This window comes from Rhineura floridana, chromosome 10, assembly GCF_030035675.1.
Source record: "Rhineura floridana isolate rRhiFlo1 chromosome 10, rRhiFlo1.hap2, whole genome shotgun sequence".
NCBI classification, from domain to species: domain Eukaryota; kingdom Metazoa; phylum Chordata; class Lepidosauria; order Squamata; family Rhineuridae; genus Rhineura; species Rhineura floridana.
In genome coordinates, this window is record NC_084489.1 from 22,267,009 (window position 1) to 22,293,233 (window position 26,225).

Consider the following 26,225-nt stretch of genomic DNA (forward strand, 5'->3'; position numbering starts at 1 on the left):
CCCAGGTGGAGAGAAAGAGAGCGAGCAAGCACTGCGCCCTGCCTGGCGTGGCGAAGGCGAGCAGGCAGGGAGGGAGGATCCGGCTGGTGAGCAGATTGCCAAGCGTGGGGCCCCCCCAAAGCGTGGGGCCCGGGGCATCTGCCCTGCTTCCCAGTGCCTAGGGGCGGCTCTGAGGACATTTATAGAGGATTGCCACTGGCAAAGTAAAGCACCCATCCTGAAGCCAGTTCTCTGTCTCCACATTCTCACTGCAGAGGCAACATGAAGTTTTACCCTAAGGTTACTGTGGTGATGCCTTTAAAACTTGTGTCCCCAAGATGAGTGCTAAACTCCCCAAAACACACTACCTGTCATCAAGTGGAGAATCTGGGCTTTTACACATGGCAGCATTACTTAGTACTAAAGACACTGCTTTTACTTCTTGTTTTCTGTTTGCACCGTCCACAGTAAGGGCTCAATGCCAGCTGCAAACACTGTTTTCTATTCACACTGAGGGGAAGGATCAATCACACAGTTTCCTAATGACCACACCCTCTAATTTAACATTTCCACTCCCTCTGGTTGCTTGGCAACCAAGCATGCTGCAGTGGGTTCCTTTAAGAAAATCCTGGAAGTGTGAATATCTGTGTTTTCCCTGGTAGGATACAGTTGAAATACAAATCTTTGTTTGAGCAGTCTTATGCTTTTGCACACAAGTTAGGGGGGGAAAGAAAATAAAGGCACCATTGCAGCAACATAAAAATGCAAGCAGAACTGGGGAAAGCACCCACAAGTTGCTTTTCAGGCTACAGGAAATAAAATGAACAAAGGGAGGAGGAGGGAGTGGGAGTGGAGAGGGGAATGACTGACACACCTACCAAAAAGCATTGGAGCAAAGTGTCTGCAAGCACTAGAGATAAGGAATGAAGAAGTTTTTTCCTTCCCTTTTTGTATTATCAGAGGATTGGGTTAGTACAGATTTACAGGGGGGAAACTGCATGATGACTTCTATTTGCTGGTAACATCATGTGAACCATACAAAATTAAAGGGGATGTGAGTAGCACTAAACACACAGTAATCCACCATGTAGATGAGGCCTCTGTTTCACCTCGACAGCAGTTATTGATAATTTGCACCAAAACTAAACTTCCCATTTGCTGGGATCAGCTAAAGCTCTTTGTAAGGTAAGCTTCCCCTTACCATAGTCCACCACCCATATTCACATTCTTTGAGGCTGGGGTTTCAACAGCTGTGCAAAAATATGTACAGCTGGATGCCTTGCTAAATTATACAAACAGGCAATATAATAACCGGTTCTTGCCATCTGCAATTTTCAAGCTAAATTGTGAAAGGATATTTGAAAAGAGACTCTTATTTCAGAAAGGTCCATAGTAAAGAGATTCATTTTTAGTCTACAAAGAATGTATGCAACAGATCCAGATACAGGGCTATGGCTTAGAGTGCTCTGTTGTAATGTGCTTTTGGAGCAATGCCAAGGCATTATGTCAGAAATATCTGTGATCAGGAGCCTATTCTAATCTCCTGCTCACTAATTTTTCCTGGAAATTACATATTGATTTTCAGTTCAACGACTTCCACCCATGTATTCTTCAAGAATGATTCAAAAAGACTTCCTGTGGAGGTAAGCACTATATCAAAACAGGCCCCAGAGTTTGCAATAAGGGCAGACTAGATGCTACATGCTGTTGCTGTAACTTTCACATATTTTTGTTTTGAACAACAGCAACCACAGGAGGATGCAAGTTTAAACAGAGAAAGGTCAAGAAAGGAACTATTTAATTCTCCCCCTCTGTAGTTCCCTTTCCAAAACCTCCCTATTATTTTCCTACTCATGAGGAAAAATATGGATCTACATGTATATGTTTTCCTTCATAGGGGGTCAAGCAACTGAGTGATTTTTGAGCATAAAAGTAGCTGGAGAAGAAAGGGTTAAGCAACGCTTAGTAGGGCCCCACTCATAAAGTGGGTTAGGTTCCAGATCCCTGCTGAAAAGTGAAAACCGCAGAAAAGCTAATCCGGGGGTCTGGAACCTAACCCGCTGATCATGCCGGAGGAGAAGATCAGCTGTAGTATGGGGAGCTCCAGCCGCCGTGCTCCAGCAGACAGCGGTTCCCCCGCTACAGCTGATCAACTGTAGCGCATGATCAGCTGTTGCGCAGGGCGCTCCAGCCGCTTGGCAGTGCTTGGCCTCTGAAGCTCCCCGTGCCACAGCTGATCGCACCCCTGGCGCTGTATTAGCGGAATGCCGAAAAGCGGGGTGCCGAAAAGAGGGGCCCTGCTGTATCTGCAGTCTCCCAAGAAAGCTTAGTTGCATTATGTCAAGCTTGATCTTAGACAACCTGTATCTTCTAAATTCAGTTGATTTACACATGAGGAAGAGCATGAAGAGAGGAGACTTCTGAAACACGGCTCTCCTTTTGATTCTAACAATAAGTGTTACTACTCAAATAAATGTGGCAAAAGGGTTGGGTAATTGTAGGGGTGAATCTCCAGCAGGCCTGGGAGCTGAATGCGGTCCTCCAGAACTCTGATAATTCTTCTTGCTTGCCTGGATGGAGGATAGAGAGGGATGTGTGTGCCTGCGTGCAGAAACAAACCTACTTCCAAAGGTAAAATTAGCATTCTTTGCTCCACTCACTTTTGTTTCTGGCCCTGCCCACCACTAGCATATGGCCCCTGAAAGGTTGCTTAGAAGGAATGTGGCCCTTGGGCTGAAAAATGTTCCCTACCCCTAATCCACAGGGATATCAGAATAGATGGATGTCACTCATCCATATAATGACCATGCACACAGATGCCCTCATCCGTGCCCTGCGCCCAGCAGAAACTCTGGGCCAGGCAGGACACACTGGCATCTTCTAGAGGACACTTTCCGTTTTCTGGGGTATATGATTTGTCCTGGCCTAGAGCAGATTTTGGAGTGGGCATCCCCAGTTACTTATTTTTTTCTGCCTCTTTTTGTCCATTTGGGATATGCATAGATGTACCTGTGCCCTGCAGAAGCTCTGGGCCAGGCAGGACACACTGTCATCTTGTAGAGGACACCATCCCCTTTCCTGGGGTGTATGATTCGTCTTGGCACCGGAGCAGATGTTATGGTGGGCACCCCCAGTTACTTATTTTTTCCCGCCTCTTTTTGTCTATGGTTTTGCATAGATGCCCTCATGCGTGACCGGCACCCAGCAGAAGCTCTAAGCCAGACGGGATGCACTGGAATCTCATAGAGGACACCCTCACCTTTCCTGGGGTGTGTGATTTGTCCTGGCCCAGAGCAGAGTGTGGTGTGGGTACCCCCAGTTACTTATTTTTTTCTGCATGATTTTTGTCCATTTAGGTTGTGTGTAGATGCCCTTATTCATGCCTTGTGCCCAGCAGAAGCTCTGGACCAGGTGGGTATATTATAGAGGACACTCTCCCCTTTCCTGAGGTGTATGATTTGTCCTGGCCAAAGCTGATCGTGGGGTGGGCACATCTAGTTACTTATTTTTTCCTTCGTGTTTTTGTCTATTTTGGTTTTACATAGATGCCCTCATGCGTGTCCGGTGCCCAGCGGAAGCTCTGGACCAGATGGGATGTACTGTCATCTTGTAGAGGACACCCTCCCCTTTCCCAGGGTATATGATTTGTCCTGGCCCAGAGCAGATATTGGGGTGGGCACCCCCAGTTACTTATTTTTTTCTGCCTCTTCTGTCCATTTTGGTTGTGCGTAGATTCCTCTATGCATGTCCTGCACCCTGCAGAAGCTCTGGGCTAGGCAGGACGCACTGACATCTTGCAGAGGACACCCTCGCTTTCCTGAGGTGTATGATTAGTACTGGCCCAGAGCAGATGTTGGGGTGGACACCCCCATTTACTTATTTTTCCCTTTGTGTTTTTGTCTATTTTGGTTTTGTGTAGATGCTCTAATCCATGCCCTGCACCCAGCAGAAGGTCTGGGCCAGGCGGGACACACTGGTATGTTAGCAAGGATGCCCTCCCGTTCCTGGGGTATATGATTTGTCCTGGCTCAAAGCCGATTTTGGGGTGGGCACCCCCAGTTACTTATTTTCTTTGCCTCTTTTTGTCTATTTTGAGTGTGTGTAGATGGCATTATTCATGCCCTGCACCCAGCAGAAGCTCTGGGCTAGACGGGACGCACTTGTATTTTCTAGAAGACACCCTCCCCTTTCGCGGGTTGTATGATTTGTCCTGGCCCACAGCAGATTTTTGAGTGAGCACCCCCAGTTACTTATTTTTTTCTGTCTCTTTTTGTCCATTTTGGTTGTGGGTAGATGCCATTATTTGTGCCCTGCTCAGCAGAAGCTCTGGGCCAGGCAGAACACACTGGTATGTTAGAGAGGATGCCCTTCCCTTTCCCAGGGTGTATGATTTGTCCTGGCCCAGAGCAGATTTTGGGGTGGGTACCCCCCAGTTACTTATTTTTTTCTGCCTCTTTTTGTCCATTTTGGTAGTGCATAGATGCCCCTATGTGTGCCCTGTGCCCAGCAGAAACTCTGGGCTAGGCGGGATGCACTGGTATCTGAGGACACCCTCCCCTTTCCTGAGGTGTATGATTTGTCCTAGCCCTGAGCAGATTTTGGGGTGGCCACCCACAGTTACTTATTTTTCCCTTCGTGTTTTTGTCTATTTTGGTTTTGCATAGATGCTCTCATCCGTGCCCTGTGCCCAGTAGACGCTCTGGGCCAGGTGGGAAGCAGTAACATCTCAGGCTGGGGTGGCCTGGGTGTTTGTTTGTTTTTTGTGTGCTGCTTTTTTTTTTTTTGGTGGGATTAAGGAGGATTAATGTTATGATGTTTTAATTGGAAATTGGTTTTAAATTGTTTAGGACTGTGGTTTGTTTTTGTATATGTATATTATGTATAGCTTTTTGTTATTGTAAGTCGCCTAGAGTGGACAGATAGGCGACCAGTAAATAAAATATTATTATTATTATAGAGGACACCCTCCCATTTCTTGGGGTGTATGATTCGTCCTGGCTCAGAACAGATTTTGGGGTGCACACTCCCAGTTATTTATTTTTATTATTTTATGACATCATTGTGCATTTATGAAAATATCAGAAGCCTGATGATTTTGATTGCATAAATGTATTGCTATTCTTGATGGGGAGAGTCCCCCGATCACAGCGATATATCATACAGGGTACCCAAACATATATTTTGGGGTTCAGAGACATGTTAACTTTGGCTTGAAATTGCTGTAGCTGTCAACTTTTCTTCTTTTTTAGTGTTTTGAACTTTCAAGCAAATAAGGAACAGGGAATACTCCCCTTTGAGACTAGTAAGTGCTGAACCGTAAGCTTCCGAAAATAGTCTACCCTCAGAGAGGCAGGAAAGCAGAGAGACGAAAAAAGCTGCGGGAGCCAAAGGAAAAGCAGAAGCTGCCACTCGGTTTTCTTCCCACAATTGCGCCTTTCTCTGAGGTCGCCTCTGTCCGGCTGCCTCAGGCAGGAAGGAGGAGCCGAAATTGGCACATCATTGCCACGTCACTGCCTCCTCCCTTCTCCCGTTGCTGGTGCTGCTCATGGGAAGCCGCTGCTAAGCTGCAAAAGTCGGTCAAAGGAGGCGGCGGAAAGCGCCTGGCTACTCCGTCCTTCTGCCCTCGTACGGAGCTGTTGTCTTCTGCGGTGGGCGCTCTAGGAAACTTTAGGACGCTGCTCCCGTTGCAAAGCTGCCCCGCCTTTTTGACTTGACCGGAGTGAAGCGCCCTAGACCTTCCGTGGGCCCCCTCCTATATGCTTGTGGAACGAGGCTCACCCCCTTTTTGTTTTTGTTTCCAAGGGGAAGGAAAGGCTCTTATGGGGAACAAAAAGACAAGTGGAGTGGAGCTATTTCCTGGGCAGCCTTGTTCTTGAGATAGTAGGAGAGTTTCAGTTTTTTAAGAAAGTGTACTTAAGGTCATTTCCAGCCTGGCTGTGTGCGTGTTTATTCGGGAGTCACTCAATGGGAGTCGCTCCCTAGCAAGCCTGCATAGGAGGAGTGCAGCCTTAATGCAGATTGACTGCAATTCAGCGGCTTTTACATTGCAATCCTGTACATGTCTACCCAGCAGTCTGCCCCATTGAGTTCATTGGAACTTACTCTCAGGTAAGTGTGTACGGATTGCATCCTTAAGCTATTCTGGCAGCCGATGCAGTGATCAAACCAAATCAAAAGGCTGAGGGTCCCTGACCGTTTATGGGTGAGTTGAGAATTGTCAAATGTGTGTAAATTCATAAGCAGGGCGTGGTAGGTAGTTATGGCTAGATTCATGAAATCTTTATCATGTGGTGTTCAAGGCTGTGATCTTGCCTCTGTGGTGTAAGAATAAATTAAAAGGAGAACCCAGCAATTGGTTGTGAGGTGGTTTAAGAAAAAAATAATTTTAAAATATTTTTTTGGAGTAGGGTACCATTCTTAATTTGTATGTGCTAACTGAAATATGTGCAAATTTTAAAATAGATCCTTGTTGAATATCTAGAAGATGCAAAGCCCCAAAGACTGTGGATTGAAAAACCCTGGCTGCGTGGCAAAACTCAAGAGCTGGCTAGTTGAAGCAAGACAAGAACAATCTAAATAGTTCTTGGCTAATTGGGATGGGAGGAGGGAGGTCAATCCAAGACTTTAGGACTGATACTGAGCATTAAGCTGCGGTTGTGGGTCTTGGCATAAATACCCAGGACTAGTAAATGCCTGGGATGCTGGTGTGGCCTTTGAGTTAGGCAGTACCTTCCATCAAGAAGAGACGGAGTTGATGAGGCAACTTCCTCAGCTATGGGGACTGCTTCATCCTTGGTAAACCCATTAGGCACTGTTGGAGAGGTAATTGAAGACACGTATGAGGGAGGTGGTGGCGAAGCCTGTGAGATCCCCGTGGAGGTGAAACCCAAAGCCCGCCTTCTGCGCAGCTCCTTCCGCCGTGTAGGTACGTCACGGCCTGGAGGCCTGATTGGTGCCAGCTTCAAATCCACTGCTTCGGTACAAGAGCTGGAGTGTATGGCAGAGTATGAGCGTCTGAAAAAAGAATATGAGATATTCCGCATCAGCAAGAACAATGAGGTGGCCTCTATGATGAAGAAAGAGACCAAGCTGGACAAAGAAAACAAGCGCCTGCGGGCAGAGTTGCAGGTAACTGGGAAGGGTAGGACAGCCCCATGGACTGGCAAAAAGAGGCATGGAATTACAAAGCTAAATGTAATAAAACTAGCTCTTTGGAACTGGAAAGCAGCGTGAAAGCTTTTTCTTGATATTCTTTCTATTCTGGCATTTTAAAAAGGTTAGCAGTCAAATACTTGCTAGCTGTAATTTTTCAATCTAGTGGGAAAACTGAGATGCTGCTAGTGGGTGGTTCTTCTGACCGGATGGTGGATGTCCAACTGTTCTGGATGGGGTTGCACTCCCCCTGAAGGAGCAGGTTCGTCGCTTGGGGGTTCTCCTAGAACCATCTCTGTCACTTGAGGCTCAGGTAGCCTCGGTGGCACGGAGTGCCTTCTACCAACTTTGGTTGGTGGCCCAGCTGTGCCCCTATGTGGACAGGGATAACCTGGCTTCAGTTGTCCATGCTCTGGTAACCTCCAAGTTAGATTACTGCAATGCAGCGTCCAGATTGGTAACAGGGACCAGACGGTTCGAACATATAAAACCGATTCTGGCCCACTTGCATTGTCTGCCTGTATGTTTCCGAGCTCGATTTTTAACCTATAAAGCCTTACACGGCTTGGGACCACAATACTTGATGGAATGCCTCTCCTGACACGAATGCACCCGTACACTATGCTCAACATCCAAGGCCCTCCTCCGGGTGCCTCCTCCGCGGGAAGCTGGGAGTCTGGCAACAAGGGAGAGGGCCTTCTCAGTGGTGGCCCCCAAATCATAGAATGATCTTCCTGACGAGGTGCGCTTGGTGCCAACACTGTTATTTTTTTGGTGCCAGGTCAAGACTCTTCTTCTCCCAGGCATTTTAGCATGTGTTTTCAAATTGCTTTTTAAAAATGTGTTTTTAAATTTGTATATTTGTTTTTAATGTTTTTAATTGTAAACTGCCCAGAGAGTTTCGGCTATGGGGCGGTATACAAATGCAATAAGTAAATAAAAAATAACACTGGTATTTTTCAGGCACTTCAGAAAACATATCAAAAGATACTCCGAGAGAAAGAAAGTGCTTTAGAGGCCAAATATCAAGCTATGGAGAGAGCGGCTACATTTGAACATGACCGGGACAAAGTCAAGAGGCAGTTCAAGGTAAATCACTCCTTCGAACATTGATTTCAGATGCTGAGTGTCAATGGTCATGAAACCAGAACCGGGCCACTGAATGTTGAGGATCTGGTAATTGTGGGAAAACAGAAAACTAGAGGGAAGGAATAAAATGGAGCATTTTGGAAGAGGGCAAGGTAGCTAGAATATTCAAGAGGACCACTCTGCATTGCAAGATTTGTTGTAGTTTCCATTTTTGTCTACCTATTTTCCTTCTCTCTTTCACATCAGATAGTGGGGTCTTAGGGTCCTGTTGCTTGTCACTAGACTGAAAATGCCAGACTTCCTCTATAAATTCCAGGGTGTGTTAATTTCATGCCAATATGAAAAATCTCTCACAAAATGTGAAGTGGGTTCTTAAAAGAGGTATATATATATATGCAAGTGTAAATTCTGGCTAGTCATTATGTTCATAGAGTTAATCTTAGTTTTTTATAGATTTTTAGAGAAACTAAGGAAAATGAAATTCAGGATTTACTGAGGGCTAAGAGGGAGCTGGAGGCAAAACTGCAAAGGCTACAGGCTCAAGGCATCCAAGTATTTGATCCTGAAGAGTCAGATTCAGATGATAGCTGTACTGAAGTTACTGGTAAGAATTTTATCTGCTGCTTTTGCTCATCACATGAAAATATTGTATAAATTGATTCACTTCTATTCCTAGTGGATTTTTAAAATGTCTTAATAATTAACTTTTAAACAATAACAAATTACTGAACAATCCCCCCCATGAATCCATTAAACAAGCCAGTTGAAATTGTCACTTTCTAAACAGTGACCCTCCCTCTCTCTTTATTTTGGGTATTATGTCTGCTGAGTGTAAAGATATCTCAATTTGGCATATCATATTTTAGGACCAAAATTGATCAGAGAGCCCCCCAGTTGTCAGGCAGAATAGAGTATTCCTAACTGTAATTTGATTAGGACTTTTTAAAAAAGAAAGCTGTGTGTGTGCATGTGGGAGGGAGACTTTTTATTTCTTTAACAAGATTTACATACTATTTGATTATCTTTTATTGAGAATTTTAAAGTTTTGTTTGATTATTTTTGTGGACAGCTTGGAGGTTTTATTACAGTTAAAAACAGGTATTTAAAAAAATTCAACAACTAATTAAAATGAACAGTAAGTTAAAACAGATTAAAGCACATCTAACTTCTACATGTCTAGATAGGCATGCTCACAAAAACATTCTACCCAGGCACCGGAAAGAGTACAGTGAAGGTGCCTGCCTGATGTCAGTTCGCAGGGAGTTGCAAAGTGACAAATGGTTGGAGGGGAAAAGGGAAACCAGTCCCATCCATGCCACTATTCTTTTGTACCTGACTGTAACCTTGCAAGACAAACAAAAATCCCAAAACAACTTATTAGGAAAAGAAACACAGAATTCTGTGTCATTTCTACTTTGGAGCCGTCTCCTTAGGCTGCAGTTGGTGTGGAAGTAGGGTGAAAAACAAAGGCAGTTGAACTGCCTTATCCTACGCCCTCTTGGGTTCTAGTCAACAGGGCGGAAGTGAGGGCAAAGGATCACAATTTTGTTCCTGTGTCCATTTCCGGGCTGTTCCACTTTTAAAAATGTGTGCCCTCATGTTACAACAATGGGAGGGAAAGGGGAGAGATATAGACAGCTCCTGGTTTGGGGACAGAATGTTTCCCAGTCTGCCTTGATACACTCTCTGTTTGGCCTTACCAATGCTAGAGCTCTGATGTTGGTAGTGCCTGCACTGCAGACATTTCCGTGGAGCAGGGAGGAGGGTGTCCAACATTAGATTTTCCCTGCTTGATATCCAGAGGCTTTGGTCCCTGGGATGCTCTTCCTAGGGCCGCAGGGTTGCAGCTTCAGTGTTTTACAGCTCAGGGCCAAACTATATGTTATGATAAGCATGCTTTATAAAAGCCTTCTTGAACTGACCATTTATGTTTTGAAGAAAAAAATGTTCCTGTTTGGACTGGAGCCCCACACCAGTGTCCTGCTGAAAATCTCCCCCCTCCCCATTCTGCCACGAAGAGCTGATATTTGGGGCTATTTGGCTCCCAAACATAATAATAATTTGATTGTGTTTTAAGTTGTTACAAATGTTTTTGTACTAATGTTGCATCTTATCTGATTTGATATTTTGTTTTTTGATTTATGTTTTGCTGCTTAAATGGTTACATGTCACCTAAAGGACTAGCTAATAGATGGCTGCTTTCTGTAAACTGAAGATAAATACATAAGTAAATGATTGCTTTATTTTAAGCTGCTGGAGCTCAGACTGAATATTGGACTGGTGGAGCCTTGGGGAGCGAGCCATCCATGGGCAGCATGATACAGCTTCAACAGTCCTTTCGAGGTCCAGAGTTTGCACACAGCTCCATAGATGTGGAAGGGCCATTTGCAAATGTCAACAGAGGTAGGAGTAATTATAATTTAAAAAGATCTCAGACAAAATCCTGCAGTGTTGTAACACTACAAGAGAAACTGGTGCTGAAATGCAGAGCTGACTTACAGAAAAATTAATGTTTTCATCAGTGTTTCAGTATTGTTTCTGTAAGTCAGCATCACACATTGGCACAAATTTCAGCTTCTTTACAGATAACTAGTAGTAGCAAAGGAGGTTTAAGCTAGTAATATAACCTCCCATGTCTCTGCTTTCAGCCAAACATAAAATGGGTGCTGCTGTGTTATAATTGTTAGTTACTCCTTTTTAAATTTAAAAGCTCTCCATGTGTGTGAAGCTTTTCAAAGGGATATTTGTTTTTAAAGACTGTGCCACTTTGCATGTAGTAGTAGAACAGGATATTTTCATTCACTACTTTTCTTCCAAACTGGCCTTCTTTTTAATGAAATACTGATGACATTTTCATAATTCAAAACAAGCAACATTTTATAACCCTTTGAAAACACACTCTGACTGAAACAAGCAGCCTTAGCTCAGTACAACATGTAGCAGTTATCCAGAAATAGCGAATATTTTGACTGTCACTGGACTTGTGTGAATTATCATCTTGAAAACTAACTCTTTGTATTATGTGTGGTAGTCCTTGATGTAGCTCCTGTAATTTGTAGTAAAAACATGCAGTGTACATTTTTTGCAGTAACTCAGCAATGCTACCGAGTGGGGGAGGGAGGCATAATGGCAAAATCCAAAGACCTGCTCGATTTGCACTGGCAAATCACTGTGTGTGTGCGTGAGTGAGAGAGAAGAGAGCACTGGTCTTCCTTTCCTCCCTCCCTTAAAAGGCTTTTTTTTCTTTTTTAAAAAATATGGAGTTCTGTCTGCCATTGGTTCCAATGGGAGGGAAAACATGTATGCCAGCTCCAGGCTTAGAGTACTCTTTCCACTCTTCTGGGAGCAAATCAGAATGGGAGGGCTCTGGATCCAGACCATGGAACATCCTCCCAAATACCTTAGGACTGTAAGCTAAGCATGTCTACATAAGCATGTTGTTAGAGATTCACAAGTGGGTCATGTTGCTGGTGCTTCCGTTGAAGTTCTGGTCTTGCTATGGAAAGGCAAGATGGAAAGGGCCATTAATGAGATCACTTCTAAGCATCCTCACTGGTCACATGGATTCCAGACAGTTACTTGACGATGATGATGAAGTAGGCAGGGAGAATGCTGGCCACACAAGTCTCTTGACAAATACGATTGAACACTGATGAGAGCACATAATTGCATCTACCTTGTGGCAGTGCAGCCAAGAGAGCCTACTTCTCTGCCTTGGTTGTAACTTTGGAGTTGTGACAGGACTGATTAAATCCAGTCTGATTTCTGGAATGCTGGATCATTTGGAGGTGTTTGCAAAGTGCTTTAAGGACAAAATCTCTGATATATGTTCCAAATGTGATACAATAGTTGTTGCAAGTTCAGTTAAGGTGTCCAGGATAACATCTGGTCATCGTTTGTGGAATCAACTTCAGCTATTGTGGCCTGAGGATGCAGACAAGGATTTCAAGGATTAGGCCGACTACATGCTGTCTTTATCCTTGCCCACCATGGCTGTTAAAAGAGCTAGCCAGGAGGGCTTGCATTAAACTGGCTAACAAAATGCTTTTGTGTGTTGCCTTTTCTTGTTTGTTGCTGTTTGCAGATGATTGGGATGCAGCTGTTGCCAGTTTGTTGCAGGTCACTCCCTTGTTTTCCCACTCTCTATGGAGTAATACAGTAAGGGTGTATCTTATCAATACAGAGGAGACTCAGCTAGAAGTGGACATCTTCATACAGGTGAGAAAAATGGATGCAAGTCATACTAGTGATTCTGTATGTTTTACTGTATTCTTTTGATATAAAATATTTAATTCCTCCACATGGACAATAAACTGTATCTTGAGTTCACAGTTTTCAGTGGAGGCAGCACAGTCCAGTTAACAGAGCATGTGTTTTGTATGTATAAGATTTTTAGGTCAGTTGTTGGCATTTTCCAGTTTAACTACAAGGACTATTGAAAAATATAGCTGTGCAAACGGTCTGCCTGATGTCGTAGAGAACTGCTGACTGGTCGACTTCCCAGGAGGATCCCTACGCCTGTGCAGCCTCTGAGACGAGCTCCGTCTTGGATGAAACTTATCCAGATTAAATTCAGTCAGAAGGCTCTTTTCTGACTGGGAATAATTTCTTCCGGTTAAAGAAGAAACGTGAGATTTCCCACATAGCTTTGTTTTGATTGTTGGAGTCTGGAATTCGTCAGAATTGTCTGTCTTCCAGCAGCTCAGACAGAGCGAGGATTTTTATGCTAGCTCAGCTGGATAAGTGACCCGTTTTTTTTTATACGGACTAACAGGCAAACATCCTCCTGTCTACATTCATCATTTTCTTATCTATACAGCTAAAGAGATTTGTCAAAGTAACAGCAATTGAGATAACCTAGGTGAGGTAAGACTTTCCTTTTTTTATTCACGGAACTAAGGGGGAAGAAAATATAAATAGCTTATCTTTTTTTTTATTGCAAAAAGCTGACATGGAAAATAGCATTTTAAAGGTTACAACGGACGGGAGATTTCTGATTGGAAGAGATAAGAAATCTTTTTGATGTATGGCTGGGACTATTTTTTCTGATCTACTTTTTTTTTTTGACGAATCTGCTCATTCTGTCTGCTACTAGCTATTTCGACGCTGTGAACTAAAGCCGTTCTTACACTTCCGGGCAGATAAGAGATAAGGGCTGTCTAGCGTGTGACGTTAGTTTGTTGGAAAGATTAACTCCTTTGTAACTGGTTAAAGAAATAAGCTGCTCTTTTTTGGGACATTGAAAATTGAAGGAGTTTTGTTCCTTTGGCTTTAAGAATGACAATTAAGAAGATCATGGATGTACAAGAAGGGACTTTATCTTTAGACATGTTTCAGAAAATAATGAATGGGATTAACTCAATAAAACAAGAACTGAGAAATAATAGACAAGCGTGGAGAATTGAATTTCACGAAATGAGACAGGAGCTGAAAGAAACTCAGGATTCTATGAGAAAGGAGAATAAAGATAGATCTGGAAAACCAAAAAAGGATGAAAGAGAAATTAAAGGCAAGGTTCAAACTATGGAGATTGGCTTAATTATGGACATGAAAAAAGATTTGGATTTTCTGGCTGTGATGGATCCTGGAGACAAATATTACAGTTTGGAATTCAGCGCTGTCCCTGAAGGAATTGAAGAGATTGGAGATAAAGATATTATCGGTTCCAAAAAATTCTTGGACTGGAAGGATTTGATGGAACTTGAAATGGAGAAAGTTAACAGAATTAATCCCTGTTTTGTGTCAATGGAAAAACCTTCAAGAGATGTACTAGTGTATCATGTGGAAAAGAGGAACAGAGATGCGGCTTTGCAACAATACTTCAGTGATACGTTTGGATTTGATGGCAAGAAAATATCTGTGATGGAGGAAATTCCTATCAGACTTCTATTATATGACTATGACAGCAAGATTTTTGGGTGCGTAAAGATGGAAGATGGACCCAATATGGATAATGACAGAAGAGCGATTTAAAATTACTGGACTTAGTAGATTTGATGAGTTGGATTAATTGACATGTTTATTTAGAAAAAAAAATTGATTGACATATATCTCAAGGATTGGAAACTTCTCTTTGACTTTTTGTGGAAGATTAAAATGATATGATGTTAATGAGATTTGAAACCAACTAAGATAACCGTTGGAGGAAGGTGATTTTATAATCTATTAAGAGATAGGTTTGTTATATATTATAGATTTATAGCTGAACTATGACAAATCGGAAGTCAATATTCTTCCTTTTTTATATATATATATATATATATATATATATATATATATTTCTTTTTGTATTGTACTAGTTATTGATTTGTGTTGTTTTCTTTTTGTATTGTTTTGGTTTTGAAAATTGGAATAAAAATTAATTGAAAAAAAAAAGAGAACTGCTGACTGTTGGAGTAGACAATATAAGGCTAAATATATGACTTTGCTCTGAAATAATGTAATGTTTTCTGTCATATAGAGTGGAGTTCTCTGAATTCATGACACCTTGATGGGCTAGTGTGTGTGAGAGAGACACAATGACTAACTTCAGTGCAAAAAGTTTGACTGTACAGCCTTTCAATGCAGTATCACCAGAATACAAGGAATTAAGTAACTGGTTCTGTAATATTACAACTTTATTTTGAGTTTTGTTTTGATCAAAATATGAGAAATGTCATCCACTTGACCCTTGCCTGCCTTGTCAGCTCATTTACTTACCTGTCCCATCTATGGCTGCCAATGAGTTACCAGGCCCAATTCAAGGTGTTAGTACCAACGTATAAAGTTCTAAATGGCTTGGGACCCAAGTATCTAAAAGAGCCTTCTCCAGTATCAACTATCTCAGACCTAAATCAGCAGGCAAGGCCTTGTTGGTGGTGCCACCACTGGGGCAAGACTGTTTGGCACTGGTCAGCCCTTTCTAGTGGTGGCTTCCCATTTGTGGAATGCCGTCCGCAGTGAGGTGAGTCTGCCTTCACCGCTATTGACTTTCAAGAGGAATTTGAAAACATTCCTGTTTACCCAGGCATTTGATGGCTCAAGAGTACTGTTCCTGGCAACCTGAAGATCATTGATGAAATAATGTTTTTAATTGTGACTATGTTTTACAATATTTTAAACTGTTTTTAGAATGCTTTTCTTCTTGTTGTTGTTCAGTTGTTTTTGTTGATATGTTTGTGACCCTGGGCTTCTTTAGGAGGAATGGCTGGATACGACAATGATGACAACGACAACGACTACTACTAATAATATGGGATATCACTCATCTAGGACCGAGACGCTAGACTCCTAGCAGGATCACCCAAGGCGGAATAGTCAAAGCTGAGACACCAGACTAAGATACATCCAGACTCAGAGGAAGGCAATGGTAAACCACCTCTGAATACCTCTTACCATGAAAACCCTATGAACAAAGTATCCAAAATGCAACATGTGATAGTACTGGAAGATGAGACCCCCAGGTCAGAAGGCACTCAGCAAGCTACTGGAGAAGAACAACAGACAAGTACAAGTAGTGCTTTGACTAATGACGGCACTGGGTCAAAGCTGAATGGAAGCCCAGAGGCTGATGCGCACAGATATGAAAGGAGAGTCTGGAGTTGTACGACGCACACAATAGGAACATGAAATGTGAGAAGCATGAAGTAGGGAAAGTTAGAAATTGTCAAGCAAGAAATGGAACATATCAACATTACAATACTTGGAGTGAGTGAATTAAATGGATGGGAATGGGACATTTTCAGTCAGGCAACTACAAAATATTTTATGCAGTAAATGAGAAATGAAGAAGAAATGGGTTTGCTTTAATAGTAAAAAGTGATGTAGCAAAAGCAATTAGGAGCTATAATGCAAGGTCTGAGCAAGTGATACCAATGAGCTTTAATGGGAAACCTATTAACATAACCATCATCCAAGTGTATGCTCCAACGTCAAATGGAGAAGAAGAGGAATTGGAGAGATTTTACGCAGAAGTACAGGAAGAAATTGATCACACACCAAAACAAGATGTGATGATAATCATGGGGGACTGGGATGCAAAAGTAGGGAACAGAGAAGAACTATAAATCATGGGAAATGGGGCTTAGGAGATAGAAATGAAGCGGGAGAAAGACTGATTGAATTCTGTGCAGCCAATAATTTGTTTCTTGCAAACACATGTTTTGAGCAACCAGAAAGATGACTGTACACGTGGACATCACCAAATGGTCAATATAGGAATCAAATTGATTATACAATTGGTAAAAGAAGATGGAGAAATTCCATACTTTCTGAGAAAATAAGACCAGGAGCAGACTGCGGTACAGATCATGAAATGGTAATATCGAAAATCAAAGTAAAGCTAAAGAAGAACAGGAAAGGAATCATAATGCCAAAATACAATTTAAATAACATCCCAGAAGAATATAGAGATCAAATAAAGAACAGATTTGAGGCTTTAAACATAGCTGGTAGAGAACCAAAAGAACTATGGATTGAAGTCAGAGACATCAGGGAAGAATGCAAAAAGACAATACCTCTACTTAAAAAGAGAGAAAGTCCTCAATGGATGACTGAAGAAACTATTAAAATGGTTAAAGAGAGAAGGAAAGCAAAAGGAGACAGAAACACGGTTCGAATCCTAAATGCAATAATATAGCGACTAGTACGTAGGGAGAGAACTATTACAATAATTATTATATAGAAATAGAAGAGGACAACAAAAAAGGTAGAACAAGAGCCCTATTCCAAAAGATTAAAGAAATTAAAGGGAAATTTAAACCAAGGGTAGGGATGTTGAATAATCAACAGGGGAACACACTGACTGACAGAGATAAAATAAAAGGAAGATGGAAGCAATACACTGAAGAACTATATATAAGAGATGCAAGGATTACAGATCCATTCATGGAGGAACAATATGATGAAGAACCAGAAATTTTAGAATGTGAGGTGAAAGGTTCTCTTAAAATTCTTGGAAGAAACAAATCACCAGGAACAGATGGCATACCAATAGAGTTGCTACAAGTTAGTAATATGGAAAATAAAACAATGGCCAAAGACTGGAAGTGTTCAATATATATCCCAATTCCAAAGAAAAGGGATCCCAGGGAATGCAGTAATTATCGAACTATTGCCTTCATATCCCATGCAAGTAAAGTAATGCTCAAGATTCCACAACAAAGCCTCTTACCATATATGGAGTGAGAAATGCCAGACGTCCAAGCTGTATTTAGAAAGGGAAGAGGTACCAGAGATCATATCGCAAACCTATGTTGGATAATGGAATGGACCAAGGAATTTCAGAAGAAAATAACTCTGTGCTTTATAGATTACAGCAAAGCCTTTGATTGTATAGATCATGAAAAACCATGGAATGCTTTAAAGAAATGGAGGTGCCACAGCATCTGATTGTCCTGATATGCAACCTATACTCTGTTGTAAGGACAGAATGTGGAGAAACCAACTGGTTCCCAATCAGAAAGGGTGTGAGACAGGGGTGTATTTTATCATCCTATTTGTTTAATCTATATGCAGAACATACCATACAGAAAGCAGGATTGGACCAAGATGAAGGAGGTGTGAAAATTGGAGGGAGAAATATCAATAATATAAAATATGCAGATTATACCATACTGCTAGTAATGATTTGAAATGAATGCTGATGAAAGTTGAAGAGGAAAGCACAAAAGCAGGGCTACAACTGAACATCAAGAAGACTAAAGTAATGACAACGGAAGATTTATGTAACTTTAAAGCTGACAATGTGGACGTTAAACTTGTCAAGGATTATCAATACCTTGGCACAGTCATTAACCAAAATGGAGACAACAGTTAAGAAATCAGAAGAGGGCTAGGACTGGGTAGGGTAGCTATGAGAAGACTAGAAAAGATCCTCAAATGCAAAGATGTATCACTGAATGCTAAAGTTAGGATCATTGAGACCATGGTATTCCCGATCTCTATGTATAGATGTGACAGTTGGACAGTGAAAAAAGCGGATAAGAGAAAAATCAGCTCATTTGAAATGTGTTGGAGGAGAGCTTTGCACATACCATGGACTGCAAAAAGACAAATAATTGATGTTAGAACAAATTAAATTGGAACTATCACTAGAAGCTAAATTGATGAAACTGAGGTTATCATACTTTGGACGCATAATGAGAAGACATGATTTGCTAGAAAAGACAATAATGCTGGGAAAAACACAAGGGAGTAGAAAAAGAGGAAGGCCAAACAAGAGATGGATTGATTCCTTAAAGGAAGCAACAGACCTGAACTTACAAGATCTGAATGGGGTTGTTTACAACAGATGCTCTTGGAGGTCACTGATTCATTGGGTCACCATAAGTCATAATCAACTTGAAGGCACATAATAACAATAATGGGATATTGCTATATTGTACAGCAACTCTATAAGTATTTTATTATAGTTAAATTTAACTTAAAACATTCCTGGGCATTTGCAGACCTTTTGGAGGAAGGGTAGTTCAAATGTTCCCAAATCCGATTTGGAGGGATTTGAGGGAACTGCTTCCTCCAATTTGAAACTACCTGAGTGCTGAAATCAATGTTGACAGCCCTGCTATTGGGATTTGCTACCAGTGGACACCAGTGGGTGGGCACCAATGTTGTAGAACACCTTCTGAAAGAAGATCTGTCTCACTCTATCATTGCCTTCTTTTTGTGGGGTAATGAAAATATGGCTGTTCCACTGAGCTGTTGGGTCTTATGTCGGTTGATCTGAAACTTTTACTTTCAGCTTTGTGTGAAACTGATATGATCTTGGATATTATTCTTGTGTTTGTGTAATGTTTCATTTGGGTCTTTGATCAGTTGTTGTGGATTTTTTGTTTGGCCGAGAACTAGTTTGAATATCCTTATATCTTCATATACAAAATTCTTGTAAGTAAAAACATAAATCTGAGGAACAGCAAATGAGACTGTGTCTGCATGCCATTGGCATTATCCAGAGTTGCTTATAGTTTACTGGAGAGAAAATAAATTGACATAGGGAGAAAGGTGGTCTCTAAGATGTCAAAGGAGTCCCAGGCCTACGACCTGCTACTAGTAATCCTTGGCAAATCTGTGGCCACGTATAGACTTTAACAGTTAACCATGATTAGTGTTAACCTTGGTTTGTTGTATTGAGCCTGATTAACAGTGGTTTAACTTGCTGAGCCTTGTTTTGGGGGATTGTAATTCAGCTTCCATAACAAACCATAACATAACATTTTCTTGTTAACTTTCAGAAATACTCCCCAAGACTTCAGAAATATTGTGAAACAATGGAATACTTCTTCCAAGTAATCCGTTTTCCAGTAGAAACGGAAAGTTCTTTCCAGGCTGTGAGAAAATGGGAAATTGAGAAAAGCTCTTTAGCCATTTTGTTCCTGCATCAAAATTTGCCAAGGTGAGTTAACCATTAACCAGAAAGAGACAAGTACAGCCGCAAAACAGGACAATGCTACTAAGATGTTCTTGGATATATGGCTTGTCCTTTCAAACAAATTTGTTTTTAAATACTGAACCTGTCTCAACACCTCAGGTTTTCTAACATATATGTTAATTATAAAAAAATTCTGAATTTAACTAAGATTACTCTGATTATAAAGCTGTATATTGAAGGCAAAGCTAGACCCTTTCCACAGTAGGACAGTCATGTAGGATGCATATTCAGATTGAAGTATGTTTACTTATTTTATTTGAAAACCTACACACCAGCATTCTGCCTTGAAAGGATACGAAGAACACAATCTATAATGTCTACTCATTGTGTTCTACTTAATGTGTTTAATGGGGTATACTCCCAGGTAAGTGGGTACAGGATTGCAGCCTAAATGTAGTTTTTGCTTCAAAGATAAAAGGGGCATTGGCCTTACCTGAACATATTTTCTCCTGGAGACCATCAAATGGGAACGCTGCCACCTAGTGTCCGCAGGCAGGAATCTTTTTTTTTTTTTTTTTAGGAAGTGGAAAGTGTTGTGAGATCCCAGACCATTCCATGACCATCGGCCTGAAGGATACTCCAATAGTGATAACTCAGTACACACGTAGAGAAGAAAGAAAACAGCTCAAAAAGCAATACGGAAAACATAAAAACCATACATTGAAAATAATACCACTTCCTCAAGAAGAAATAGAAAATGCAAACAAAAATAATATTCAATGTTTATTCAATAAACACTTAACAGCAAAGAGCAGAAAAACTCCTCAGCAGAAATTCAAAATGAGCAAGAACAATTGCATAATAACCATCTTGGACAGCCACTTTAGTCACCAACTGGGTGGGCTCTGATGGTTTGTTCTCCAGGAGAAAATATGTTCAGGTAAGGCCAAGGATCCCTTTTCCCTGGAGAACAGCCAATCAGATGGAATGTAACAAAGCATCCAGATATTAGGGAGGGAGGCTGTCCAAGGCTGAATAGCAAACCAAATTATAATTGCGAACCAGAATACAGGAATTAATGGCAACATGCCACAGCACGTCTGCTGAAGGTGGCTTCTGCAGAAGTGTACTTAATCTATTTTGTAATGCGATATAAACTTATTTGGAAACAACCAGGAGGCCGCCCTGCAGATCTCTGACAAGGGAGCATTGACAGCAAAAGCAGCTAAGGCTACCGCAGTCCTGGTGGAGTAGGCCATAACATGTGAAGGTGCAGGGAGGTGCAAACACTCATAGGCCAACTAACGCAAGCCTTAAGTCAACCAGTTAGGGTGGAAGAGGACACTCATTTACCCATATATTTTGGATGAACCAACACGAAGAGTGATATAGCCTGTCAAAATTTGTTTGTTAAATATAAACCTATGCTTGACGAATGCCGTGCCTTTTCTTATGGATGGACTGGGTTGGGGCAAAAGGTAGGTAGAATCTGCTCCTGCTGGCAAATATACAGTGAGTCCACCTCAGGAACGAAGAATCACTATGTCCATGTAGAACACGCAAAGATGCTTGGCAACAGAAAGGGCATTTAATTCAGAAAATCTCACTGCAGAGGTGATTGCCATGTAGTGCTTGGAGAACCCCAGAAGGGATCAAGGAATAGTTGCTCCAAGTGGCTTACCTGTCTTTGGAGAACACCATGCAACAAAACTGCACCAAGTAAACTTGTAGATGTGTTTCATGAAAGGCTGATAGGATGCTAAGATGGTGCCAATCACATTGAGATTGTGTCAGTCATGTTCCATGAGAGACCAGCCTTCTTCAAATAACATCACTTAATTGCCAGGCTGTAAACCTCAGCCAGACCAGGTCTGGATGGTTCACTGGCTCCTGGGACGTTCAGCCAAGGCAGGCTAGGATGCTGAAGAGGGCCTTGAGACAGCATGGTTAGATGCACTGGAAGATAACATGGTGGAGTAATTGCCAAGGTACCTATTTCCAACAAACATGGCTGACTTGACCAGAATGGGAACACACTATAAGTGTGTTCGTACCATATCTTTTCCACTACCTATGACAGTAGAGATACTGGTGGAAAGGTGAACAGGAGACCTGACAGTTATGTTGAGTGCTGAGCAGAGATCCATAAGGTACCTGCCTGGAGAGTGTTAGGCTACTGTATAAGAACCAACCCTTTGCAATCAACAGTTAAGACCTCACATTCCTAACCAGGGACATGAAAACTGACAAATACTAGACTACTTTGCTAAGAACTCACTAGTACTGGAAACATTCAAATTCCCATTGAAAGAATAAGCAGCTGCGCTGATGAGGCAGCTAGAGATCAGAGTACACTGCCTACATATGGAGACTTGAATTAAAAAGAAGAGAGTTGGCAGAAAACTCTGAATCCTTTAATGAAGGGAATGCTTCAGCAGCAATTGCCTTCAGAAGCCAATCAGAATTTCCTATGGAACTTCTGGCACAGGAGAAAGACAATTCATTTCCATGGAATTCAGAAAGGTAAGGGAGTTCCCTTGCTTGACTGCCTTTGCTATTGTCTTGAAGGTCCCATGCAGTTACCTGACAGTGATGGCCAGCAACTTGGATGGCTTTAAAAGAGGATTAGACAAATTCATGGAGGGTAAGGCTATCAGTGGCTACTAGCCGTGATGGTTATTCTCTTGATTCCATAGATGGAGGCAGTATGCTTCCAAACACCAGATACTGGAAACTGCAGGAGAAGAGTGTGTTGTTGTACTTAGATCCTGCTTGTGGACTTCCCATGGGCATGTGATTGGACACTGTGATAACAGGATGCTGTACTAGAGGGGCTGCTGGCCTGATCCAACAGGGTCTTCTTATGTTCCTATGTTCTTACGTGTAAAATGTGTACTGCCTTCAAGTCAATTCCGACTTATGGCGACCCTATGAACAGGGTTTTCATGAGGCTGAGAGGCAGTGACTGGCCCAAGGTCACCCAGTGAGCTTCATAGCTATGTGGGGATTCGAACCCTGGTCTCCCAAGTCGTAGTCCAGCGCCTTAACCACTACACCTCTTATGTACATACTTAAGCAATGAGGAAAAGGAAATAATACCCAGGAACATTTTTTAGCTAAGTACCTGAGCTGCTGGGATAAAGACATCTGCTTAAATAAATATCCAAGAACGTTTTCTGGCTAAGTTCTTGCGCAACAACCAGAATGTTAGGATAAAGAAATCTGCTCAGCATCCTGTGATCAGAGGTGAACATCACTAATGGACACCAGAGAATTTAGGCAACCAAATCCCCTGAATGCTTCGAAAGCAGCCAGAGAAAGAAGCTGGTCCAGCTAGGGGAAACTGCAAATCTCCAGGCAATCACAGAATATTGCCATGCTGTGAGAACCTGCAGAGTGCCAGTAATTTTAAACTGAAACTGAAGTTTAACTGAACAAAAAGGAGTTGCAGAAGGCCTCGAAGACTTCTTTCCACTTAGTTAGGGAATATAGAAAAAAGCATCTACATGTCTTTCAATTCTGTTGACGACATCCTCAATATCATCCAGGACTGCCTGTCGAAGAAGGAATAAAGTCAAATCAGCTTAAAGCACATGTTTGTTTTACTACTGATCTGCCTAGGCATAGGTAGAGAAGCAGAGTTGCTAAGAATTAAATTGTACAGATAATTAAAGCCCTACCAGAGGCTAATTTGTTTTAACTATTTTAAAATTGAATTTTAAACTTTTGTAAGCTGATCAGGGACCTGCTGGTGAAGGAGCCACATTCCAGGCGTTCCTTTAGCTAATAAACTAAAACACTGATAAAAAGAACAGTAATTACGCCATTGAAAAAGATAAAACTTGAAACTTGAAAGGACAAACTGATCTTAATTTATTTTATCATAGTTAATTATGTTTACCCAGCATGTTAAACTATGAGGTCATCCTCTAGGGGACCCCTCAAACTCCTGAAGAATTCATAAGGAAAATCTAATTATTTACTCATTCAGTTATTAAGGACTGCAGCTGTTAAGAATAGCATACCAGGGCTTTGTGCTGCTATTCTTGGAAATACTTCCAAATAAAAATATTGCAGGGCCAGCCCGTAGAAATAACCGATATATTCTCATGAAGCTCATGAGGTAATTAACATGAATTTATTTCACTGTGGCCCTCTAGAGGAGCCATCAGGTTCTTCTGCTTTTGCCCATGGAAACATCCTGCTAGCTATACAGGCCTTGCAGGGGAGAGAGTCAGATCTATTGAACCTAATATTCTAGTGCCTTCAGTAAAAAAGGCAGGAAAACTCCTCAGCTGAAGACAGTGCCATATCTCTGCCCAAAGGGCCGTTATCCCTGTGTGTTCTGAAGGGGAAAAGCCTAACCCTCTCCACAGTTACTGGGGGGGGGGAGGACTGGTGCAGGTAACCTGTAGTGTTGCAAAGTTTGAGGAAATCTCTTTATAACCTCTCAACACAGTAGGAACACTCTGGGGACCCAAACAACCCTGATCTGACAGTGTTTAGGCTACACAGGTCAATAGCCTCACTCCTTAATCTTGGCACCAGGACAAGGTAATATGCTGAGCTCTGTAGTGGGGTCTTACCACTCCTGTGTGATTGATGCAATGTTCCCAAAATCACTGAGTAGCACGTTTTTTATTCAGATGAGGAACAGAGTACAGGGAATGAATGACAGCTATCAAGGCAGACCATATCATAAAACACTCATTAGCATATGCCACTAGCTGTCTGCTCTGCAAAGGCATATTCCACTCTGGCCTGATCATCTTCTACAGGAGAGGAGGAACAGAAATAGTCCCTCTCCAGGATGTGCATCAGGAATAGCCGCCACCCCTGTGCCGTAGAAAAGGTGGCTTCACACGTGGGGCTTTGTGATCCAGGACTGCCATGGCCTTACCAAAACAAGTGTAGGCAATGTAATACCTGAAAAGCAATCTATTAGAACCATTTTTTTGGTTTCTTTCTACTTCTGGCACCATCACTCCAACCCACATTACACTCCATCTGATCTAATGCTATACTGAGCTCAAGGGTTGCCTGATAATAAATGGACAGACTGCCCAGAATGGGACATAATGGAAACATTACAATAGACTGGGATAACAGCTTTCTACACTTTTGGAGGCTGACTCCTGCCACTGATTATCAATCGGAGAGACTGGGCATGCACTGAAAGTTGAGAAAGTACAAAAATTGGCCCCATATATCTGCTGTTGTGTAGAGCCCTCATCTGACAATGGCTCCATTGCCTGCCTTTCAGACTGCTCAAGGCAGAAGAGAGACAGCAGCTCTAGTCTTTCTGTGCACCTGATCGGGGCTTTCCCCATATATCCTGCGTTTTGATGCAGAGGCATAAAACCATGGAATTCTCTCTCAGAGCCCAAAGGAAAAACAGCTGGATAACAGCTGCCTCCCCAGTTGGTCATCGCCAGAAAAAAAAAGGCTAAGTGATACTCCCCTTGGCATTTGGAGAGCGAGGGAGGGTCTGAGCAGCTAAAAACAAAATGGACGCCGCCTCCTTCTTCTTTGCCACAACAACAATGAGATTCAAAAAGAGCTCTGGTGTGCCAATGTAAAAAGCCCTCCTAGGAGTCTTGGTAGCTTTGGATTTAGACTTTGCCTCCTGAGGCTTGCTGTTTGTCTTGTGCTGAGCGTGCTCAGTAGCATGAACGTGAGAGGCATCTTTGCAATGCTTTTTCTTTTTAAGTGTCTTTTTATGCTGTTGCACAGATGTAGAAGCAGACACTTTTGGGGTGTGTGCCAGGAGAATGGCATGTGGCACGGAATCAAAAGGCAATGAGGTACTGGCATCATCTGGAGGAGCTGTACCAGTCACCTGGATCTGGCCATCAGGTGCAGATGGTTCAGCCACCATGATAACTTTGCTTAACTCATGCGCACAGGTGGGGGGCACGGAGGAAGTTGCTCAACTCACACGCACAGGTAGGGGAGGAAGCATATTTCAAATTATCAACTGCAAGGCACTGCTCTGCTTATTTGGTGCTGGCCATGCAAGCAAATGGACACTAATTCAGCTCCACGGAGACTCATCCTGTTGCAGAACCAGGGGAGGACTGGAAGGAAAAACCAGGAGGTTTTTAAAAAAAGAAATCTGAGAAGTGGACACACAAGGAACATATCAGAAGGATGGGGTCCAACTACAGAATCAACAGTCAATAGAAAAGACTGAGGTAGATGAAGACACAGGAGAAAAGGGGGGGGGAAGTGTGCACTTTAAACACAAACTGCAAATCATGGTCAGACAAAATGATGGCATTGCACTGTAGCTCAAGAAGGGAAAAACAAACAAAAATGGGCTGCTTCACAATGAGCTTGAAGAAGGGGAAGCAGAAAACAAGTGCGGATAGGGATGGAACAGCTGTGATAGAGCTGAAAACTCAGGCATAAGCAGGTCACCAATAACTATTAACTAGTCCCTTAGGGAAGGAAGACTGCCCGGAGGGAACACAAAAAGGGCAGGAAAAAAGGCAAGAGGAGCTGAGCCATAAAGAAATCAGACTGAGGAAAACTATTTTTTAAAAATCAGGGAGGGAAATGGAACAAGTCACGAGATTCAAGAATAGAAGCAGTAGGAAAAAAAGAATTAGACTAAAAAAGGAGGCTGAAAAAGAGCAAGTGAATAAATGATCCGCCT

General features: G+C 42.1%; 1 protein-coding gene across 3 annotated transcripts in view; it reads left to right on the forward strand.

Moving 5' to 3' along the window:
- Window positions 1–5,493: 5,493 nt before the first annotated feature.
- NPHP3 (nephrocystin 3) overlaps window positions 5,494–26,225 on the forward strand; it is a 51,283-nt gene continuing 30,551 nt past the window's right edge. Inside the window, exons 1-7 of one of the 3 annotated variants that reach the window (XR_009758277.1) lie at window positions 5,494–6,087; window positions 6,442–7,107; window positions 8,095–8,220; window positions 8,674–8,824; window positions 10,471–10,623; window positions 12,305–12,438; window positions 19,431–19,591. Coding sequence is in view for 2 of the 3 variants with exons in the window: in XM_061587931.1 (XP_061443915.1) it covers window positions 6,754–7,107; window positions 8,095–8,220; window positions 8,674–8,824; window positions 10,471–10,623; window positions 12,305–12,438; window positions 19,431–19,591 (1,079 nt within the window). In the remaining variant the exon portion in view is untranslated. The remainder of the gene's footprint in view (window positions 6,088–6,441; window positions 7,108–8,094; window positions 8,221–8,673; window positions 8,825–10,470; window positions 10,624–12,304; window positions 12,439–19,430; window positions 19,592–26,225) is intronic. The other 2 variants (XM_061587931.1, XM_061587932.1) reach the window with 2 other exon arrangements.